Here is a 19,409-nt window from a genome sequence, read left to right as displayed (position 1 = left end):
CGTGAAAAAGTGCAAAAACAAGTAAGAAGACATTAAGATGCAAAGTGGAGTCAGTAGTTTTAGGAATCAGGATCAGAACCTGAAACAAGATTCCACTCAGTTCCACTTCATTTACAGAGATGTCGGAGTTAATCCAACAGACTGATGCAGCTCAAAACCTGAGTAAATACAGTCTAACCTTCTGCATGGCCTGAAAACACTAAACAGTAAGCAAATCATCATGATCCTTATGATCAGACAAACAGGCATTACCCACATTAACTGTGATCAATAACAGCCAACAGAGGAAGAAGATAAAGAGCAGAGGTGATTAAAGATGGCTGTCTTTACATTCAAGTCCCTGCTGGTGAGAATAAAAAGGAGAAATGTGTGAACGCTTTAAAAAGGCTGAGCAATAAAAAAGCTGCAAGACGGTCCTGAAGTAAATCTCTACACTCCCTCTGGTGAATACACCCTTGTTTTCTTGATGGAGAAGCATTTCAGAAACCCCCACACACATGAACCACCGAGCAGACAGAACAAGAGAACAAGACAGGCTGACAGTTTGCCTGTCGGGATGTCAGGTTTGGGGGCATCATTTGAACAGGGACCTTCATCGTTCTCTGTATTGTTATTACTTTTTTGAAGTATGTCTAGACGTTTGAGGACATCTTCATATTCTTTTAATTCTTCGTCTTTGGTGTTTTTTGCCAGAGGAAGAATACATCCGAAGCGTGTTCCTTTCTGTGAACAAAATAAGAATAAATCACAGAACAGATGGAAGTTCAATGTTACTGTGTAAACACAGTGTGTGTACAGATGGAGAGACAGGTCCAGAGAGGTGAATGAGGAGTACTTGGTCAGATGCTGTAATATTATTTTTATCTGGCTCATGTATCATCATGAGATGAGGATGTTCCTTCAGTTGATGAATTATTGACCAGGTGCATCGTCACGTTCAGCTTCTCTCAGATAGCATCAGTATCTGTAAGCTGACGGCTGAAGAATTGCAGGTTTCTTGTATTTGGTTTGTGTTTTGATTTGTAAGTCAGCAGGTGTGGTTTGGATTTTCTTCCACACTTCTCATCCAAATGCTCAGATACGGTGGATATTAAAAATATTGGTCTATAGTGCTACTACTCATCAAAAACCTTCACTGGTTACCTTATAAAAAAAAATAATAAAAACCTTTATGTTACAACTGTTTAATCTGCCACTTACCTGCAGTGAGAGCCGTCTGCCATAGCGCACATAGGTAGCAAGGTGTTCACAGTTGTTGAATAAGTAAGTATATTTTCCACACTCTTTTTCCATTTCTTTGATTCTTTCCTTAATCTTGTCTGTTGTTCTGTTTCCAGCTGGATATTCGTCGTCATCGTCAAGGTAATTCTTCTTCTCGTCAATCGATTTCCGTTGTGTCTCATCAAGTTTACCAAATTCACAGACATCTTCCCTCTCTCTACTATCTGTTTGTGAGAATAAATATTTAGAAATCTTGTCCAAAAACTTAATACAAACTCATGCTCCTCCTGTATTCTACTTGTTCTTTTCTTTCTTCTTTTGCACAAACAGGGTATTGTAGCTGTACAACAGTGAGCCAGTCAGGTTCAATTTGATAAAAAGTCAATATTAGTCAGACATCAGACATCTTTTTTGGTAAAAAGCCGTCTGAACCTTTGGGTCTTTCTTCCTGTCTATGCTGGAAAAAGATCAGAAGCCTCAGGACACTGTGCACGTCTGATCTGCAGCAGAAACCTGATCTATTCCACCCATGTGCAGGTGTGGTTGGGCCTTGTTGGAGTTTTGGTGAGAGGTTGTTAATTAAACGTCCTCACAGCAACACGGAGACTCATCTACTCACTAGTCCGTCTTTACAGGCCACTTTAGTTCCACACTGTTCTAACTCTGACTTTACAACTTGTAATGTTTGTAGCCTAATATCAGCTTCTTACTGCTACACAGTTAGTTTAGCTTCACACATCACAGAGTGGAGATTATCTGTAAGGAGAATCTTGACTGACTCACTGACTTCTGGTAATTATGTGAAATTATATAAAATATTCAAGAACGGGGCAAAAGCACCCGACTATGTTCCACTGTTGTCTTCTTATACAAACTTCATGTGGAACTTTGAGTAATAAAACATTCAACACCATCAAACAAACAAGATTTACTTGATGTCACAGATTCTTAATAGATATGTTTCATTAAAATGGTTTTGCTGGTTTCTTTTAATAATCCTGAGTAATAATATCATTAAATTTGCATACTTTTATTTTGAGGTTTCCTACACTTACCTGTGCGGTGAAATATGTCATTATCACCTTGGCCAACGTTCACCCCGCTCTCTGGGCCCACGTAGACAGCAAAGTGACTGAACGTAGGCATGCCCTCGATACATGCCCTCGGTAACTCAATTATATCTCCAAATTGATACTGTGAACAGAAGAAACCAGAGATGCCTTTTTTTAATCAACTTTAACATTCAGTACAAAGCACAACATAACAATCAGACTGACAAAATAACAAAGGTGACTAGGTAATATTAAATAATGAAAATATCCACTAACACAGTGAAAAGTGGCAAAACTTTAAATAAGTGAGTTATTTTGCTGTTTCTACAGTGAACTGAATCTCTGCCCTCTTTCAGCTTGAGACAAACATTTCCATTACCTTAGTGAGTCATCACTTAATTTTTAAAATGTGTTAGTTACTAAAAATAATATCAAGTGATATTAAGATAACTACAGACCAGAGATACTGTGTCCACATCCTGTTTACGACCATAAACTTCTGTTCAATATAAACACAATGTGACAGTTTAAATTCAATAGTGATGTGAAAGTAGCTTACCTTCCCATCAGTCTTTATTCCTGTGATCACCAGCTGAAGGATCACAGCAACCGAGATCAAGCTGTTCATTGTTGCACAGTGGAGAGCTGACATGGTGAGAGCAGGAGAACATGGAGCATTTCATCACAACATGTCATCAAAACAGCCACAATCACTGGTTCTGTCTCCCTGTTAGCTGCAGCCTGTTAATCACAGTCTCATCTCCACTGCCAGTCTGTTCCGTCCGATTATATCACTGCCATTTCTATTGTATTCGCTATCTTCAAAGTATTATCTGGTGCTGAGAATTTTCTTCTGTCTACACACCAGTGTTTTTTCATACCACGCTTTGTCTAATGCTTTTGTATTTTCTCGCCTAGTGTGCAGTATAAAGTGCCTCTCCCTTGTGCTTCCTGCTCCACCGGTTTACCTGAGATCCTGCACGCTGCCACCTGACAGCCCTGACAGCCCTTTTTGTCTCCTACTTCAATTAAGAACTCTGTCCTGAAATAAATTCCTTAAACCCTCTGCATTTTGGGTCTGAACAACACAACAACAATTATGTGTTGAGAAGATGATGACTGTATGATAGAAATTAGCTTCTTAACACCCAGAATAGGTACACACACACACACACACGCACACACATTTTAAATTACATTAAGCATCAAGCACAAAGCAAAATCTCACACATGGAACAAAAATACATCGCCTTCCAACATTTAGCTGTTTTTCCAAGTTTCTGTTATTATAAAGACATTTAGACCAACACCACAACGTCGAAGTTCAACGCTATACCTGTCATTCAGTTGTTATCAGCAGAAGTTACTGGAACAGGTCTTACCTTCTTCAGTGAGATGGTGGCAACTTTTTTTTTCTACTCTTGAACAATACCTGTGATAATATCTCTGTCCTGCCCTGCAGGGACTTTCTCAGACTCATCTGAATGCTCCACCCCAGAGCAAAAGCACACCAGTTATCCCATTGGCTTCATTTAAATATGCAGTAAGTGTATTATACCCAGAATTACATTTTAATTATAATTCTACATCCACATCTTTTTATTTAAGCGGCCTGTTTAAGGGTCCTGAATAAACATTAGTGAGACACATGACACATAAAACGTGGTCATCAGTCATTTGTGACAAAGACGTCTAATAGAAGCAGGATATTTCAAACTTTAACGATAAACTTTATTGTCCAAAAAGACATCTGTGCACTGAATCACTGAACTTCCCTGGAAATATATTTATTTAAATTAACCCAAGCAAACTTTTATGCATCATGTTATGAGATGCACATTTTTCTATTATCATATCTTATTATTTTTCATATTGGTGAATGCTTTTGTACTGGGTGATCGATGCTCTCAATGCTGGTGTTCATGTGTAGAGACCCTGATGATACAATGAGCAAAGTTTCATGTTGTGTCCAGCTGAAATGACATGGAATTGATATTCATGAGTGACTGTTGGTAATATGTCAGTTGTAACCAGTGTTGGGCAAGTTACTGAACATTAGTAATTAGTTACAGTTACTAGTTACTTCTTTTAAAACTAATATAATTACTTTGATGCATTGAAACACACCGCTTCTACGTGCTGCCTACTCCACTGTAGCGTGTACGTTCTGCGCTTGCGCGACCTGCAATAAGCGGGTGGCGCTCGTGTTGTGAGTCGTAAACAAGAGGCTTTTGCACGCAACTCTGTTTACATTTGATCAAAACGAAACTTAACTATTTCATGTAAAAACAGCTGCATACTAAACATGCAGCGAGGCATTACCAAACGAACACAGATTAATTCATCCTGAACGGACATTAACAACTAGTCACGCCAGCACTGCAAACCATGACAACAGGGAATGACGGAACTGGGAGCGTGGACAAACAAAGCGTATACAGTTTTTCCGCCCCTCCCACAAACCGCGCTGATTCGCTAGCACACCGCCAATCAGAACGGCCACCTGCACCACCCTGGGAACCACCTCCACCTGCCAGCGATTCCTCTGTGGTGCATAAATTCACCTTTCAAACAGACTTCCTGTTTGGCGTCAACTTTTGGGTCCATCTGTTCTACGACCGTTAAATAGTTTTGACTTTTTTCCCCCCATAATCAGTAAGTTTTATGTGACTGACGTGCAGCTAATTTTAGTTAATTAATCGTGTTAACCACAACACGCCACATGTGGAGTTGTGTTAAATGTTTGGCTGCCATCAGCTGGTGAGAAGAAGAGAACACAAGAATTAAACTGCAAAAAAATGAAACCAAATGAGGCAATAAGAGACACACAGTTCTTGCTCATTTATCTTTATTTCATATAAGACCTCACATCATGTGAGTCTTATTAGAAATAGTTCCCATCAGACAAGGCAAGTTTATTTGTATAGATAATTCAGACACGAGGCAGCTCAGAGTGCAAATTACATTACAGACATGAAAAAATTCATTTAAAAGACGTGAAAAAGTGCAAAAACAAGTAAGAAGACATTAAGATGCAAAGTGGAGTCAGTAGTTTTAGGAATCAGGATCAGAACCTGAAACAAGATTCCACTCAGTTCCACTTCATTTACAGAGATGTCGGAGTTAATCCAACAGACTGATGCAGCTCAAAACCTGAGTAAATACAGTCTAACCTTCTGCATGGCCTGAAAACACTAAACAGTAAGCAAATCATCATGATGATCAGATTATGATTATGACTTATGATCAGACAAACAGGCATTACCCACATTAACTGTGATCAATAACAGCCAACAGAGGAAGAAGATAAAGAGCAGAGGTGATTAAAGATGGCTGTCTTTACATTCAAGTCCCTGCTGGTGAGAATAAAAAGGAGAAATGTGTGAACGCTTTAAAAAGGCCGAGCAGTAAAAAAACAAGCTGCTGACACTAACACTAACACTCCCACCTGTCAACACATGCACTTCTTTTCTTGATGGGGAAGCATTTCAGAAACCACATGAACCACTGAGGAGACAGCAGAGAGCAACACAGGCTGACAGGACCGACCACCAAGATACTTGTCTGCTGGCGTCATTTGAACAGAGAGTGTTGTTGTTCTCATCTGTTTCTTCAATTGTGTCGAAATCTCTGTTTCTGACTTCGTCAATTCTCGCTTGTATTTCCTGTAGTTTGGCCTGGTCCATCTGTTTCTTAAGAACACATCCAGCACGTGTTCCATTCTGTGAACAAAATAAGAATAAAACACAGAACAGATGGAAGTTCAGTGTTACTGTGTAAACACAGTGTGTGTACAGATGGAGAGACAGGTCCAGAGAGGTGAATGAGGAGTACTTGGTCAGATGCTGTAATATTATTTGTATCTGGCTCATGTATCATCATGAGATGAGGATGTTCCTTCAGTTGATGAATTATTGACCAGGTGCATCGTCACGTTCAGCTTCTTGTTTTGATTTGTAAGTCAGCAGGTGTGGTTTGGATTTTCTTCCACACTTCTCAGCAAAATGCTCAGATACGGTGGATATTAAAAATATTGGTCTATAGTGCTACTACTCATCAAAAACCTTCACTGGTTACCTTATAAAAAATAATAAAAACCTTTATGTTACAACTGTTTAATCTGCCACTTACCTGCAGTGAGAGTGATATGTTATAGCGCACAAAGGTAGCAAGGTGTTCACAGTTGTTGGTGAGGACTTTATATTTTCCACACTCTTTTTTCTTGAGTTCGATTCTTCCCTTAATCTTGTCTGTTGTTCTGTCTCCAGCTGGAATGTAATCGTCGAGGTAATTCTTCTTCTCGTCAATCGATTTCCTTCTGGTCTTGTCAAGTTTGCCAAATTCACAGATAAATCTCTTCTTTCTCTGAGCTGTTCATGAGAAAAAAAGTTGTAGAAATGTTGTCAAACACAAACTTAATACAAACTCATGTTCCTCCTGTATTCTACTTGTTCTTTTCTTTCTTCTTTTGCAGGGTTGTAGCTGTACAACAGTGAGCCAGTCAAGTTCAGTTTGATAAAAAGTCGTCAGACAAACGTGATGTCGTCTGTTTGTAGCCTAACATCAGCTTCTGACTGCTACACAGTTAGTTTAGCTTCACACATCACAGAGTGGACTGACTTCTGGTAATTATGTGAAATTATATAAAATATTCAAGAACGAGGCAAAAGCACCCGACTATGTTCCACTGTTGTCTTCTTATACAAACTTCATGAACAAACTTTGATGTCACACAGATTCTTTATAGATATGTTTCATTAAAATGGTTTTGCTGGTTTCTTTTTATTAATCCTGAGTAATAATATCATTAAATTTGCATACTTTTATTTTGAGGTTTCTGACACGTACCTGTGCGGTGAAATATGTCATTATCACCTTGGCCAACGTTCACCCCGCTCTCTGGGCCCACGTAGACAGCAAAGTGACTGAACGTTGGCTTCTTCCCGATACATTTCCTCGGAAACTCAATTATATCTCCAAATTGATACTGTGAACAGAAGAAACCAGAGATGCCTTTTTAAAACAAAATGTTTTTATGGACTTTAACATTCAGTTAGCACATTCAGCACATCACAACAATCAGACTGACAACATAACACACATGGATATGTGATATCAAATCATGAAAATATCCACTAATACAGTAAGAAGTGGCAAAACTTTAAATAAGTGAGTTATTTTGCTGTTTCTACAGTGAACTGAATCTCTGCCCTCTTTCAGCTTTAACAAATATTTCTATAATTACTTAGGAAATAATTTCAGTTTCAGCAAATACATGAAAACTGGACTCAGAACCGAGGAAGAGGAGAAAAGTCAACAAATCAACCCGTCAAATGAAATGTGGTAAGTTATTTTTTCACATTTCACGGTAAAAAAAAACAATGAAATGGTTCATTAAACATTCATTAAGCAAAATCTAATGACAGGATTTATGAATTTATTTTCCAATAAACAACTGCTGATAAATAATTTATGACACATTTCAATTCTTAACAGTGAAATTAATATTAACTAAAGTTTACTTAACTAAACATTTGCATTTTTTTAATGATATATGATGATATATTTACATTTATTTTAACGATATGACATTTTATAAAGTGTTACTAAATATATATATATAAGATAGTGAGTTCATGAGCTCATTATCCTCACAGAGAACAGAGATACTGTGTCCACATCCTGTTTACGACCATAAACTTCTGTTCAATATAAACACAATGTGACAGTTTAAATTCAATAGTGATGTGAAAGTAGCTTACCTGCCCATCAGTCTTTATTCCTGAGATCACCAGCTGAAGGATCACAGCAACCGAGATCAAGCTGTTCATTGTTGCACAGTGGAGAGCTGACATGGTGAGAGCAGGAGAACATGGAGCATTTCATCACAACATGTCATCAAAACAGCCACAATCACTGGTTCTGTCTCCCTGTTAGCTGCAGCCTGTTCACTGACTGTTTCACACTCACATGGAGGAGTTGTTCCGTCCCGTATGGTGATTATATCAGAGCCACTTTCTATTAGATTCACTATCTTCAAAGTATTATCTACTGCTCATGTTTTTTTTTAATATTTTCTCCCCTCGTGTGCAGAAGGAAGAGCCTCTCCCTTCCCAACACTCCGTTACTTCCTGTCAAACAGACTGCGCCATCACAAGGCCTGAGCACGATCCAGGATCTACAAGCAGCAACACCAAGAACCCACTGAGACCAATGATGTTCTGAGAAGATGGTGAACACACACACACACACACACACACACACACACACACTTGATTTGAAGTCTTACACCTCTTAAAATAAGTTTTCTGTCCTGGTTCTGAGTACTCACCCTCCAGTTCGGTGAAGTTGGAACTATATTGACAGATCGGAACCTCCCGGATCGATAACTCGTGAGCTAAAACCCGCAGACGAGTCTCTCCTGCAGCTGTCAGGTAGACAACCAGCTGTTCTCATCACAACGAGCTCCTCCGACTTCACTAATCACATTAACCTCTGTGGTCAGCAGGGACCGTCCACAAAGTGCAGCACCGAAAACAGATGCAACAAAAAAAATTCAGTAACTTCATTATTATTCACTGTAGTGTCATTAAAATCACTGCGCACATCAGTGGCCTCCTGCTGGTTATGCTACACCTGTATGACGTCACGGCTGCCTTTGAGCCAATCAGATGAAGGCTGCATTGTTCTCAAACAGGACAGTATCATCATGTGAAGCTCTCTGTACCTCCTGCAACACTTTCTGTAATATATCAGTGAAGTTTTCGAATATTATTTCCAGAATTATGGCAAAGCACTTTTTTTTTCTTCCCCAAACCAACAGGTGTAGAACAACCAGCAGGAGTTCACTGATGTGTGGAGGGATTTTAATGACGCTACACTGATTAATAATGAAGTTATTGAATGTGTTCTGCCCTTTGTGGACGGTCCCTGCTGACCACAGACTGATGCTCACGTCCAGCCAGGAGCTCGTTGTGATGAGAACACGGCTGTAGCTGGTTGTCTGCCTGACTACTGAAGGACAGAATCGTGTCTGTGGTTTAACGATGTTTCGCTTATGAGTTATTGATCCGGGGATACGTCATCACTGAGCAGACACAGTCACTGTCTGAGAATCAGAGACACACCCACAGAACACGGATCCACACCGAGCTGCTGGTTCGAGTCACAAACACGTGGTGCTGTGTTGTGATTTCTCCTCCAAAGCACGTTGTTGTTAAGCATTATGTTATTAGATGCACGTTTTTAATTATCATATTAATTTTCATATCGGCGAATGCTCGGAAGAGACACACCTCATACAGACACACACTCAGGTAAACAGTCTGAAGCACTGTATGAAGGTGAACCAGTGGAGGATAATGAATTGTTTTTTTTAATGACATCCAGCTTGCTCTCTAACCTGAAATGACATGAACTTGTACTTTCAATGTGTATATTAAATGTTAATCATTGTAGTTCATACAGTGTTTAAATGTTTTTGTTAAAGGACTAATGCAGATTGTAACACACGTATAAGACTGTTGTAACCTCAGGCTGCACCAATGATGGACCACTATGTGCCTGTTAGCTCACAATCATGGCAGACATCAGAGTGTGAGCATGTATGAAATGAATAAACATATCCAACAAGAACATGTGACGTCTCAACCTGATGTTCAGCTGATCGTCTCCACACTGTGACAGAACAATCAGTCTGAACTCAGCACACAGTTTTTGTTGATGGCCGGTTGAGAAGAGTGACTTCTGACATGTGTAAGCAGAAGTTCAGGTCTGAATTAAATCTGACATGCAGCTAATTTTAGTGGCAATTAATCGATTAAGTAACTGAATTATCATTTCTGTCACTGGTGATCTTTATGAATCTCAGTTTGTTTGATCAGCTCATCTTGCACACAGACTATATAATAAATAAAATACGATCCACCATCTTTAATTGTGTTTACCACAAGTCACCACATGTGGAGTTGTGTTAAATGTTTGGCTGCCATCAGCTGGTGTCAAAGAAGAGAATACAAATAATATTGTCATTCAAAAACTGAACAAAATGCACCAATAAGAGACAAACAGTTCTTGCTCATTCATTTTTATTTCATATAACATCTCACGTCATGTGAGTCTTATTAGAAATAGTTCAAATTAGACAAGGCAAGTTTATTTGTATAGATAATTCAGACAAAAGGCAACTCAGAGTGCTTAACAGGAGCATGCAAATTACATTAAAAAAAACATTAAAAATAAAAAAAAATAAAATAATGTAAAAGACATTAGAAATTACAGAAGCCCTAAGCAGCCATGCATTCATAGTTTACTGATATTCTCTGAAGCCAGGTTATTATTTCATTGATTATATTAGACCCTAAACGTGGGACTTATTTAGCGTCAAACATCATCAGTTAGAGTCTGACCATCATTCAGCGAGGATGCTACAACGACGACGTCAGGCTCACTTAGATTGCGCCGCCGATATAGCTGAAGCCTTGCTAACCTTCTTAGATTCTTAGATTACGCACATTAATGTGTATATTATCTGTAATAGCAAGACATAATGCTATATCATCCTGTCAGGCCTTGGTTGAAAAGGTATGTGACACAGTGATCGATATGCTCCTGCTCCTCTGACACTGCTACACTGAATGATGATTTAATATACTACACTATCTTTTTGTTTTCTCAAGATTTCAAATTAATCATATCGTTAACTCAGGAAAACAAAGTTTTGTTATCACGAGATCTCGAGAAAATTATCCCATCATCAAAAAACATCAAAACTTGCATCAAAAAAACATTAAAAATTGCATTAAAAACAAGCAGGAGGACTTTAAGAAACAAACATTAAAATAAGTAGATTAAAATAAAAAAGGTTTACTCTGGTTCGTTACACAACAGAGTTTTCATTTTGACTTTTCCTTCAGTAGAAAGTCCTTCACTTTAAAACTGCTCACAGCAGGACTGTGACCTGATTAACAGTTGCTCCTGTTTCATTTTTTACTGCAACTTTCCAATTTAATACTGGAAAATAAGACGTAACCCTAACCCTGAAAACACTAAACAGATAGCAAATCCATTATGATCCTTGATGCAAGACGGTCCTGAAGTAAATCTCTACACTCCCTCCTGTGAACACGCCCTACTTTTCTTGATAATGAAGCATTTCACAATCCACCCCACACATAAACAACTGAGGACACAGCAGAAGATAGCAAGAGCAATGCAACAGGCTGACAGTTTGCCTGTCGGGATGTCAGGTTTGGGGGCATCATTTGAACAGAGATCTTCATTATTCTCTGCATTGCGTGTTTTATTTCTGAGTGCTTCTACAGAGATTTTCAGGACAGCTTCATATTGCTCTTCTATTTCTTCATTTTTGAGTCTGTTTACCAGAGGAAGAATATATCCGAAGTGTGTTCCTTTCTGTGAACAAAATAAGAATAAAACACAGAACAGATGGAAGTTCAGTGTTACTGTGTAACAACAGTGTGTGTACAGATGGAGAGACAGGTCCAGAGAGGTGAATGAGGAGTACTTGGTCAGATGCTGTAATATTATCTGTATCTGGCTCATGTATCATCATGAGATGAGGATGTTCCTTCAGTTGATGAATTATTGACCAGGTGCATCGTCACGTTCAGCTTCTTGTTTTGATTTGTGAGTCAGCAGGTGTGGTTTGGAGTTTCTTCCACACTTCTCAGCAAAATGCTCAGATATGGTGGATATTAAAAATATTGGTCTATAGTGCTACTACTCATCAAAACCCTTCACTGGTTACCTTATAAAAAAAATAATAAAAACCTTTATGTTAAAACTGTTTAATCTGCCACTTACCTGCAGTGAGAGCCGTCTGCCATAGCGCACATAGGTAACAAGGTGTTCACAGTTGCTGGATAAGTAAGTATATTTTTCACACTTTTTTTCCATTTCTTTGATTCTTTCCTTAATCTTGTCAGTTGTTCTGTTTCCAGCTGGAACTTCAAAGTCAAGGTAATTCTTCTCCTTGTCAACTGAATTCCATATTGTCTCGTTAAGTTTATCGAATTCACAGACATATTCCTTCCCTTTCCAATCTGTTTGTGAGAATAAAGTTTTAGAAATATTGTCCACGAACTTAATACAAACTCATGCTCCTCCTGTATTTTATTTGTTCTTTTCTTTCTTCTTTTGCACAAACAGGGTATTGTAGCTGTACAACAGTGAGCCAGTCAGGTTCAATTTGATAAAAAGTCAATATTAGTCAGACGTCAGACATCTTTTTCAGTAAAAAGCCGTCTGAACCTTTGGGTCTTTCTTCCTGTCTATGCTGGAAAAAGAGCAGAAGCCTCAGGACACTGTGCACGTCTGATCTGCAGCAGAAACCTGATCTATTCCACCCATGTGCAGGTGTGGTTGGGCCTTGTTGGAGTTTTGGTGAGAGGTTGTTAATTAAACGTCCTCACAACAACACGGAGACTCATCTACTCACTAGTCCGTCTTTACAGGCCACTTTAGTTCCACACTGTTCTAACTCTGACTTTACAACTTGTAATGTTTGTAGCCTAATATCAGCTTCTTACTGCTACACAGTTAGTTTAGCTTCACACATCACAGAGTGGAGATTATCTGTGAGGAGAATCTTGACTGACTCACTGACTTCTGGTAATAACTTGAAATTATATAAAATAATCAAGAACGGGGCAAAAGCACCCGACTATGTTCCACTGTTGTCTTCTTATACAAACTTCATGTGGAACTTTGAGTAATAAAACATTCAACACCATCAAACAAACAAGATTTACTTTGATGTCACAGATTCTTTATAGATATGTTTCATTAAAATGGTTTTGCTGGTTTCTTTTTGTTAATCTTGAGTAATACTATCATTAAATTTGCATACTTTTATTTTGAGGTTTCCTACACTTACCTGTGCGGTGAAATATGTCATTATCACCTTGGCCAACGTTCACCCCGCTCTCTGGGCCCACGTAGACAGCAAAGTGACTGTATATTGGCATGCCCTCCATACAGTACCTCGGAAACTCAATTATATCTCCAAATTGATACTGTGAACAGAAGAAACCAGAGATGAATGAAAATATCCACTAATACACTGGAAAGTGGCAAAACTTTAATGAACTTCTCAAGTGAGTTATTTTGCTGTTTCTACAGTGAAGTGAATCTCTGCCCTCTTTCAGCTTGAGACAAACATTTCATTAAGTACTTAGGACATTTTTTCAGTTCCAGCAAATACATGAAAACTGGACTCAGAACCGAGGAAGAGGAGAAAAGTCAACAAATCAACCCGTCAAATGAAATGTGGTAAGTTATTTTTTCACATTTCACTGTTAAGAAACAATGAAACGGTTCATTAAACATTCATTAAGCAAAATCTAATGACGTCCAAAAATTTATTATAAATGACCTGCACAGGATTTAGGAACCAATTACACAGTAGTAGGAACATCAACTGCAACTTTCCAATAAACAACTGCTGATAAATCATTTATGAAGCATTTCAATTCTTAACAGTGAAATTAATATTAACTTAAGTGTAATTTTACATTTTGTATTATATATGATAATTTAATATATGTTTATTTTAATGATATGACATTTTATAAAGTGTTACTAAATATATATATAAGATAGTGAGTTCATGAGCTCTTTATCCTCACAGAGAACAGAGATACTGTGTCCACATCCTGTTTACGACCATAAACTTCTGTTCAGTATAAACAGAATGTGACAGTTTAAATTCAATAGTGATGTGAAAGTAGCTTACCTGCCCATCAGTCTTTATTCCTGTGATCACCAGCTGAAGGATCACAGCAACCGAGATCAAGCTGTTCATTGTTGCACAGTGGAGAGCTGACATGGTGAGAGCAGGAGAACATGGAGCATTTCATCACAACATGTCATCAAAACAGCCACAATCACTGGTTCTGTCTCCCTGTTAGCTGCAGCCTGTTCACTGACTGTTTCACACTCACATGGAGGAGTTGTTCCGTCCCGTATGGTGATTATATCAGAGCCACTTTCTATTAGATTCACTATCTTCAAAGTATTATCTACTGCTGAGATTTTTCTCACGCCTTTCTTGTGTTTTTCTGTTCAGATCTTCGTCTCATGCTTCTGTATTTTCTCCCCTCGTGTGCAGAAGGAATTGTCTCTCCCTTCTGCTCCACCAGCTCACCTGAGATCCTGCATGCTGCCACCTGACAGCCCAGCCAGCCCTCCTCATCCACTACTGCCACTAAAAACTCCGCCCTGAAAAAAATCCCTTAAACCTGATTCCCAGCCTCTGGTCTCTGCATTTTGGGTCTAGATCAGGGGTCTCAAACTCAATTTACCTGGGGGCCACTGGAGGCAGAGTCTGGGTGAGGCTGGGCCGCATCAGGTTTTCCACAAGAAAAGCTCTGATAAAAACATTCCAATGTTCTCAAATGTCTTTATTTTTATTTTTAACACAAAATAAGATGAAAAAAATAAACAAATGAAGAATTAATAAGAAAATAAATAAATCAATCAGTAATAAATAAATAAAATGTCGTATTCGTAAAATGTCATGTCTTATGACATGAAGAAAATGTTTTATGTCATATTAAAATTTTGATATATGGTGTCATATTTAATATATAAATATATAATAATAATAATAATAATAATAATAATAATAATAATAATAATAATAATAATAATAATAATAATGGGGCGGCTGTAGTTCAGTGGGTAGAGCAGGTCGACTAGAGATCGAAAGGTTGCTAGTTCAAATCCCAGCTCCGGGCAAGGCTGAGCTGCATGTCAAAGTGTCCTTGAGCAAGATACTGAACCCCACATTGCTCATCAGTGAGGGCCCTGCGATGAGCTGGCGACTTATCCAGTGAGTGCCCTGCCCTCGCCCTGAGACAAAAGCTGGGATTGGCTCCAGCAGCAACACCCAGTGACCCCTTGGAAAGGGATAAGCGGTTACGGACAATGACATGACATGACATAATAATAATAATATGTATAAAATAATAATAATAATAATAATAATAATAATAATAATAATAATAATAATAATAATACAGCAGATATAGAAGACTTAAGAAACATGTAGTTGCTGACTAGAGAAATCTAATTATTATTATTCAGATTCAAATGTCTGTATTAACAGTTCTTTAACCTTTAACTTTCTGAACAACAATGGAACATATAATTCCACTTGGTGTCACTGTCGCGTTGACGTTTCAGTTTCAGTGTTTAGCCGACACACGGAGAACGTCATTTCTGCAATGTGTGTTATTTCCGCCGGCGCCAGATCGGCTTGGGGTCCTGCGCTTGCATATGACGTCAAGCACGGCACAGTTCGTGATTGGTTGAAGGTCAGAAACCATGGAAACACGAAGTGTTTGTGGTGCCCAACAATGTTGAATATAGTTTAACATTAAATTAAATAAATTAAAAGTTATTAATAAAGTTCGGCTCGTGGCTAGCATGGAGCTAGCGCTAACAATAGAGGGCGATACGTTTCTTTCCGTTAGGATTATCAACTAGTTTATTTACGGCCCGGCCTCGTTCCTCTACCAACAACGAACAATGGAGACACAGAGAAGACATTTGTTGGAACTGGAACTGATCGACATTTTTATTGTAAATATTGAGACGAGAACTAAAGAGGAGACGAGTGGCGACGTTATTGTTGTGGAAGGAATACGGCCGGCAAATCGGGATTCCGGAAATGAGGTAACTCTAGCGGACCAATCAGAGCGATGCGGTCTCCGTGAGCTCTCTGTTGTTTGGGGAGGTGCTCGTAAGCTGACGGAGAGGGGGTCGGAGAGGGTACGCTATGACGCAGAGGGCTCTGCGTCGTTGCATACCGACGGATACAGAGAAGCATAAATCAGGACAGCATTCATATCAAATCCGCGGGCCGCACTAACATTAAACTTTCATATGAAGGCGGGGGCCACAAACTATCGTCCTGCGGGCCGCAGTTGGCCCGCGGGCCGCGAGCTTGAGACCCCTGGTCTAGATAAAACCCCACTGTAACAGACTTACCAATGATGTTTTGAGAAGATGATGATTGTATGATAGAAATTAGCTTTACACACACACACACGCACACACACACACACACACACACACACACACACACACACACACACACACACACACACACACACACACACACAAATATACACAGTGATTTAGAATAGATGTAACGGACTTAATAGGTCTTATACCTCTTAATATAAATTGTTTTTCTACCCTAGTTCTGAGTACTCACCCTCTCTGAACTTCCTCTCTGTATGCAGACACAGTAACTGTCTGTGAAATAGAGTGTTAAGACACACCCACAGTAGACAGATTCATATCAAGCTTTCCTCCTGTTGATTCAAGTTTTACCATATTTTTTACCATGTTTGTTACCCTGTAACAAACACGTGTTGTTGCTTTGTGATTTGTCCTCTTGTACAACATTAAACTTTGTTAACTTTGAGCTGACTCTGCTCTTCTTCCTCCAGTTCTAATTTATCTAGGAGTTACTTTAACAGTAGCTTTCCAATACATTGTAGGTTCTGGGCTTATATGCATGATTAGATTGAGCATCAAGCACAAACCAAATTCTCACACATGGAACAAAAGCAACATTGTCTTACAACATTTTTTAATACCATTTCAAACTTTCTCTTATTATAAAGCCATTTAGAGAAAGTTGAGTTCAACACTATACCTGTCACTCAGGTGTTATTAATGGAAGTTATTGGAACAGGTCTTACTGTGGAATTAGATTTGTGCTAAAAGACACAAGCAAAACTTCTTAAATGTCATTTGAGAGAACATAAAACTAATTTCAGAAATTAAACTTATAACTTGCAATCAAATAATTTGTCAAATAGTGTAAAGTATTCTAATAATGCATTATTTAATTCATAGTTCTCTCTGCTCACACTTTTGTGCAGACTCAGGTTTGTGGTCTCTCTGCAGCTCTGTCTCGTTTCCGCTCACTGACTTTCTGTTTGCAGTTTTTGTTTTTGTTGTGGAATATCTGGCTCATCAACCCTGTTCACAGCTGCAGCGGGCAGATAATTAACAATATTATGTTCTTGTTTCTTAGCCAACAAGCTACACTCACTGTACTCTCTCTACCTGCCCAGAGACAAATGACTGACAGCCACAGTTAGTGAATAAATGAAACATTTAGCAGCTAAAGAGAGATGTTCTCCCAGGAGATGGTGGAGATCAGCTCAGAGCGAAGAGAAGAAGAATATTAGAGACAAACTCAACATCAAGACCAGACTTTCAACTCAACTGGGTAACAGATGTCCATTTATTTGGCCAACAAATGTCTCAAATAACTGAATGATACTCGCTCACTGAAGAAGAGGAAGAGGAAATAAAAGAAGTTCATGAAAAATGATGTAGATGTAGGGTTAATAAGAAGCACAGAACCAGTGAAAATAACCCTGAAGGACTCATTCAGATCCTACCAGAGGCAACATCCACTAAAACCTGAGGCCACAGCAGGAATACAACCTATAATAATTACTTACTGCAGGAATAATCAGAGTGTCCAGATTCACTGTGCAACACACCATTATTTCCTGTCAAAAAGACCTTTCCATCACAAGACTGGGACATGGTCCAAGGAAAGTTCCTGATCCACACACTCTATTAAACTCATCAACCATGCTGCCAAACGAAACAGCTGGAATAGCTCACGATTGTGTAGGAAACACTAGTGTTAGAGTATTACCAAGACCAGATCTCACAGATGAACCACTTAATTATGCTGACACTGTCATGTTTGTAGATGGCTCATGTAAAAAGAATATAGACAGGACGATTACTAGTGACTATGCAGTAGTTACATTAGATGAAGTTTAAAATCAAGTTCTCTACCATCACATTTCTCTGCACAGGCTGCAGAATTAGTTGCACTTGCTGAAGCTTGCAAAACACTTCATGTGTTCGCACAACAGTGGTAAAATAGAGGCATGGTCACGTCCACAGGAAAGCCTTTCACACATAAAGACCTTACCTTACCACAACTACACGCAGTTAGCTGCCAAGAAGTGTTGCAATATGTGAATGTGCTGTGCATAGTACAAGCAAAGACCATATATAGAACCAAAATGCAAATGAGAAAGCAAAACTAACGGTTGCTGCTCAGCAACACACAGATGACATTTATGCCTCAGAAGATTACACTTATGTACGTAGATCATGATATTTTAAGAGACATGCGAAACAAGTCGCCTGGAACTGAGAAAGACATGTGGCAAAGCAAAGGAGCCACACAGACACAGACAGGCATCTGGCAGAGTCTTGAAGGAAAACCTATTCTACCTAAAACCTTATTTAGATTTGCTGCAATATTGAGTCATGGGAATACCCATGATTCAGCAGGAGGGATGGTATCCACAATAGAGGAAACATTCACAACATATGGATCTCAACACTACTCAAAACATTTTTGTGTCTCATGATTAATGTGTTCCAAGCACAATGATCAAGGTAGACTACGTCCAAAACCAGGCAAATGGAAGACCATTCAGGGCATCGTTAATAGATACGAAGGGAGATGATACAGGATTAACTGAAACAATCGTGGACTAAATGATAAAGAACCAGAGTGTTGTGTCTATAGTATCTCCTCCAGTAGATCCAGCACCAACAGGAGGGCCAATAAACCCAGGAGACTGGGAGTTGATCAAGGTCCTAAAGCAAAAATATTGGTCAGCTCCATGCTAGGAAGGGCCCAAGTACTGCTGTCTACACCCACAGCAGTCTGTATGGCTGAGAGACAGACGTGGATTCATCTCACACACTGCAAAAGACGACAAATAACATTGTCAGATAAGTAGAAGCCCTCACCATACTGAAATTAAATTATATGCAATAACTTTAGCATGTGTTTTGGCTCCCAAGGGGGCACTTAAGAGGGCACTTTAGCACACGTTTTTTGCTCCCAAGCGGGCACTTTAGCACATGTTTTTTGCTCCCAAGCGGGCACTTTAGCACATGTTTTTCAACAAGTGGGCCACTGCCGCCCAATTCGCAGACTCAGGTTTGTGGTCTCTCTCATGGTCTCGTTTCCACTCACTGACTTTCTGTTTGCAGTTTTTTTTTGTTGTGGATTACTATTGTTGTTCTTCGTTGCCCACCCACCTGAGAGGT

The 19,409-nt window shown here is 39.0% G+C and overlaps 2 protein-coding genes across 10 annotated transcripts; both read right to left on the bottom strand.

The window, feature by feature from the left end:
• Nucleotides 1-392: 392 nt before the first annotated feature.
• LOC119006034 lies at nucleotides 393-8,282 on the bottom strand. 3 transcript variants are annotated; one of them, XM_037074357.1, is made up of 5 exons: nucleotides 8,218-8,282; nucleotides 2,833-3,014; nucleotides 2,277-2,415; nucleotides 1,201-1,445; nucleotides 393-723 (listed from the first exon to the last, which is right to left on the bottom strand). In XM_037074357.1, the coding sequence occupies exons 2-5, from the start codon at nucleotides 2,923-2,925 to the stop codon at nucleotides 430-432; spliced, it is 771 nt and encodes a 256-aa protein (XP_036930252.1). In that variant the 5' UTR covers nucleotides 2,926-3,014; nucleotides 8,218-8,282; the 3' UTR covers nucleotides 393-429. The 3 variants fall into 3 exon arrangements, with proteins under 3 accessions (XP_036930252.1, XP_036930254.1, XP_036930253.1); XM_037074359.1 differs by lacking the exon at nucleotides 8,218-8,282 and adding an exon at nucleotides 3,656-3,735 and having other exon boundaries at nucleotides 2,833-2,918; XM_037074358.1 differs by lacking the exon at nucleotides 8,218-8,282 and adding an exon at nucleotides 3,610-3,662 and having other exon boundaries at nucleotides 2,833-2,918.
• On the bottom strand, nucleotides 5,112-16,500 carry LOC119006032. Of its 7 annotated transcripts, none has more exons than XM_037074355.1 (5): nucleotides 8,605-8,763; nucleotides 8,036-8,121; nucleotides 7,122-7,260; nucleotides 6,405-6,643; nucleotides 5,112-5,995 (listed from the first exon to the last, which is right to left on the bottom strand). In XM_037074355.1, the coding sequence occupies exons 2-5, from the start codon at nucleotides 8,102-8,104 to the stop codon at nucleotides 5,762-5,764; spliced, it is 681 nt and encodes a 226-aa protein (XP_036930250.1). In that variant the 5' UTR covers nucleotides 8,105-8,121; nucleotides 8,605-8,763; the 3' UTR covers nucleotides 5,112-5,761. The 7 variants fall into 7 exon arrangements, with proteins under 7 accessions (XP_036930250.1, XP_036930251.1, XP_036930249.1 ...); XM_037074356.1 differs by lacking the exon at nucleotides 8,605-8,763 and adding an exon at nucleotides 8,244-8,383; XM_037074352.1 differs by lacking the exons at nucleotides 5,112-5,995; nucleotides 6,405-6,643; nucleotides 7,122-7,260; nucleotides 8,036-8,121; nucleotides 8,605-8,763 and adding exons at nucleotides 10,343-11,687; nucleotides 12,099-12,337; nucleotides 13,171-13,309; nucleotides 14,029-14,114; nucleotides 16,472-16,500.
• Nucleotides 16,501-19,409: the final 2,909 nt, after the last annotated feature.

This window comes from Acanthopagrus latus, chromosome 17 (genome assembly GCF_904848185.1).
Source record: "Acanthopagrus latus isolate v.2019 chromosome 17, fAcaLat1.1, whole genome shotgun sequence".
In the NCBI taxonomy this organism is placed as follows: Eukaryota; Metazoa; Chordata; class Actinopteri; order Spariformes; family Sparidae; genus Acanthopagrus; species Acanthopagrus latus.
The sequence above is the reverse complement of the archived record's forward strand: the minus strand, read 5'-3'. Positions and strand labels throughout refer to the sequence as shown.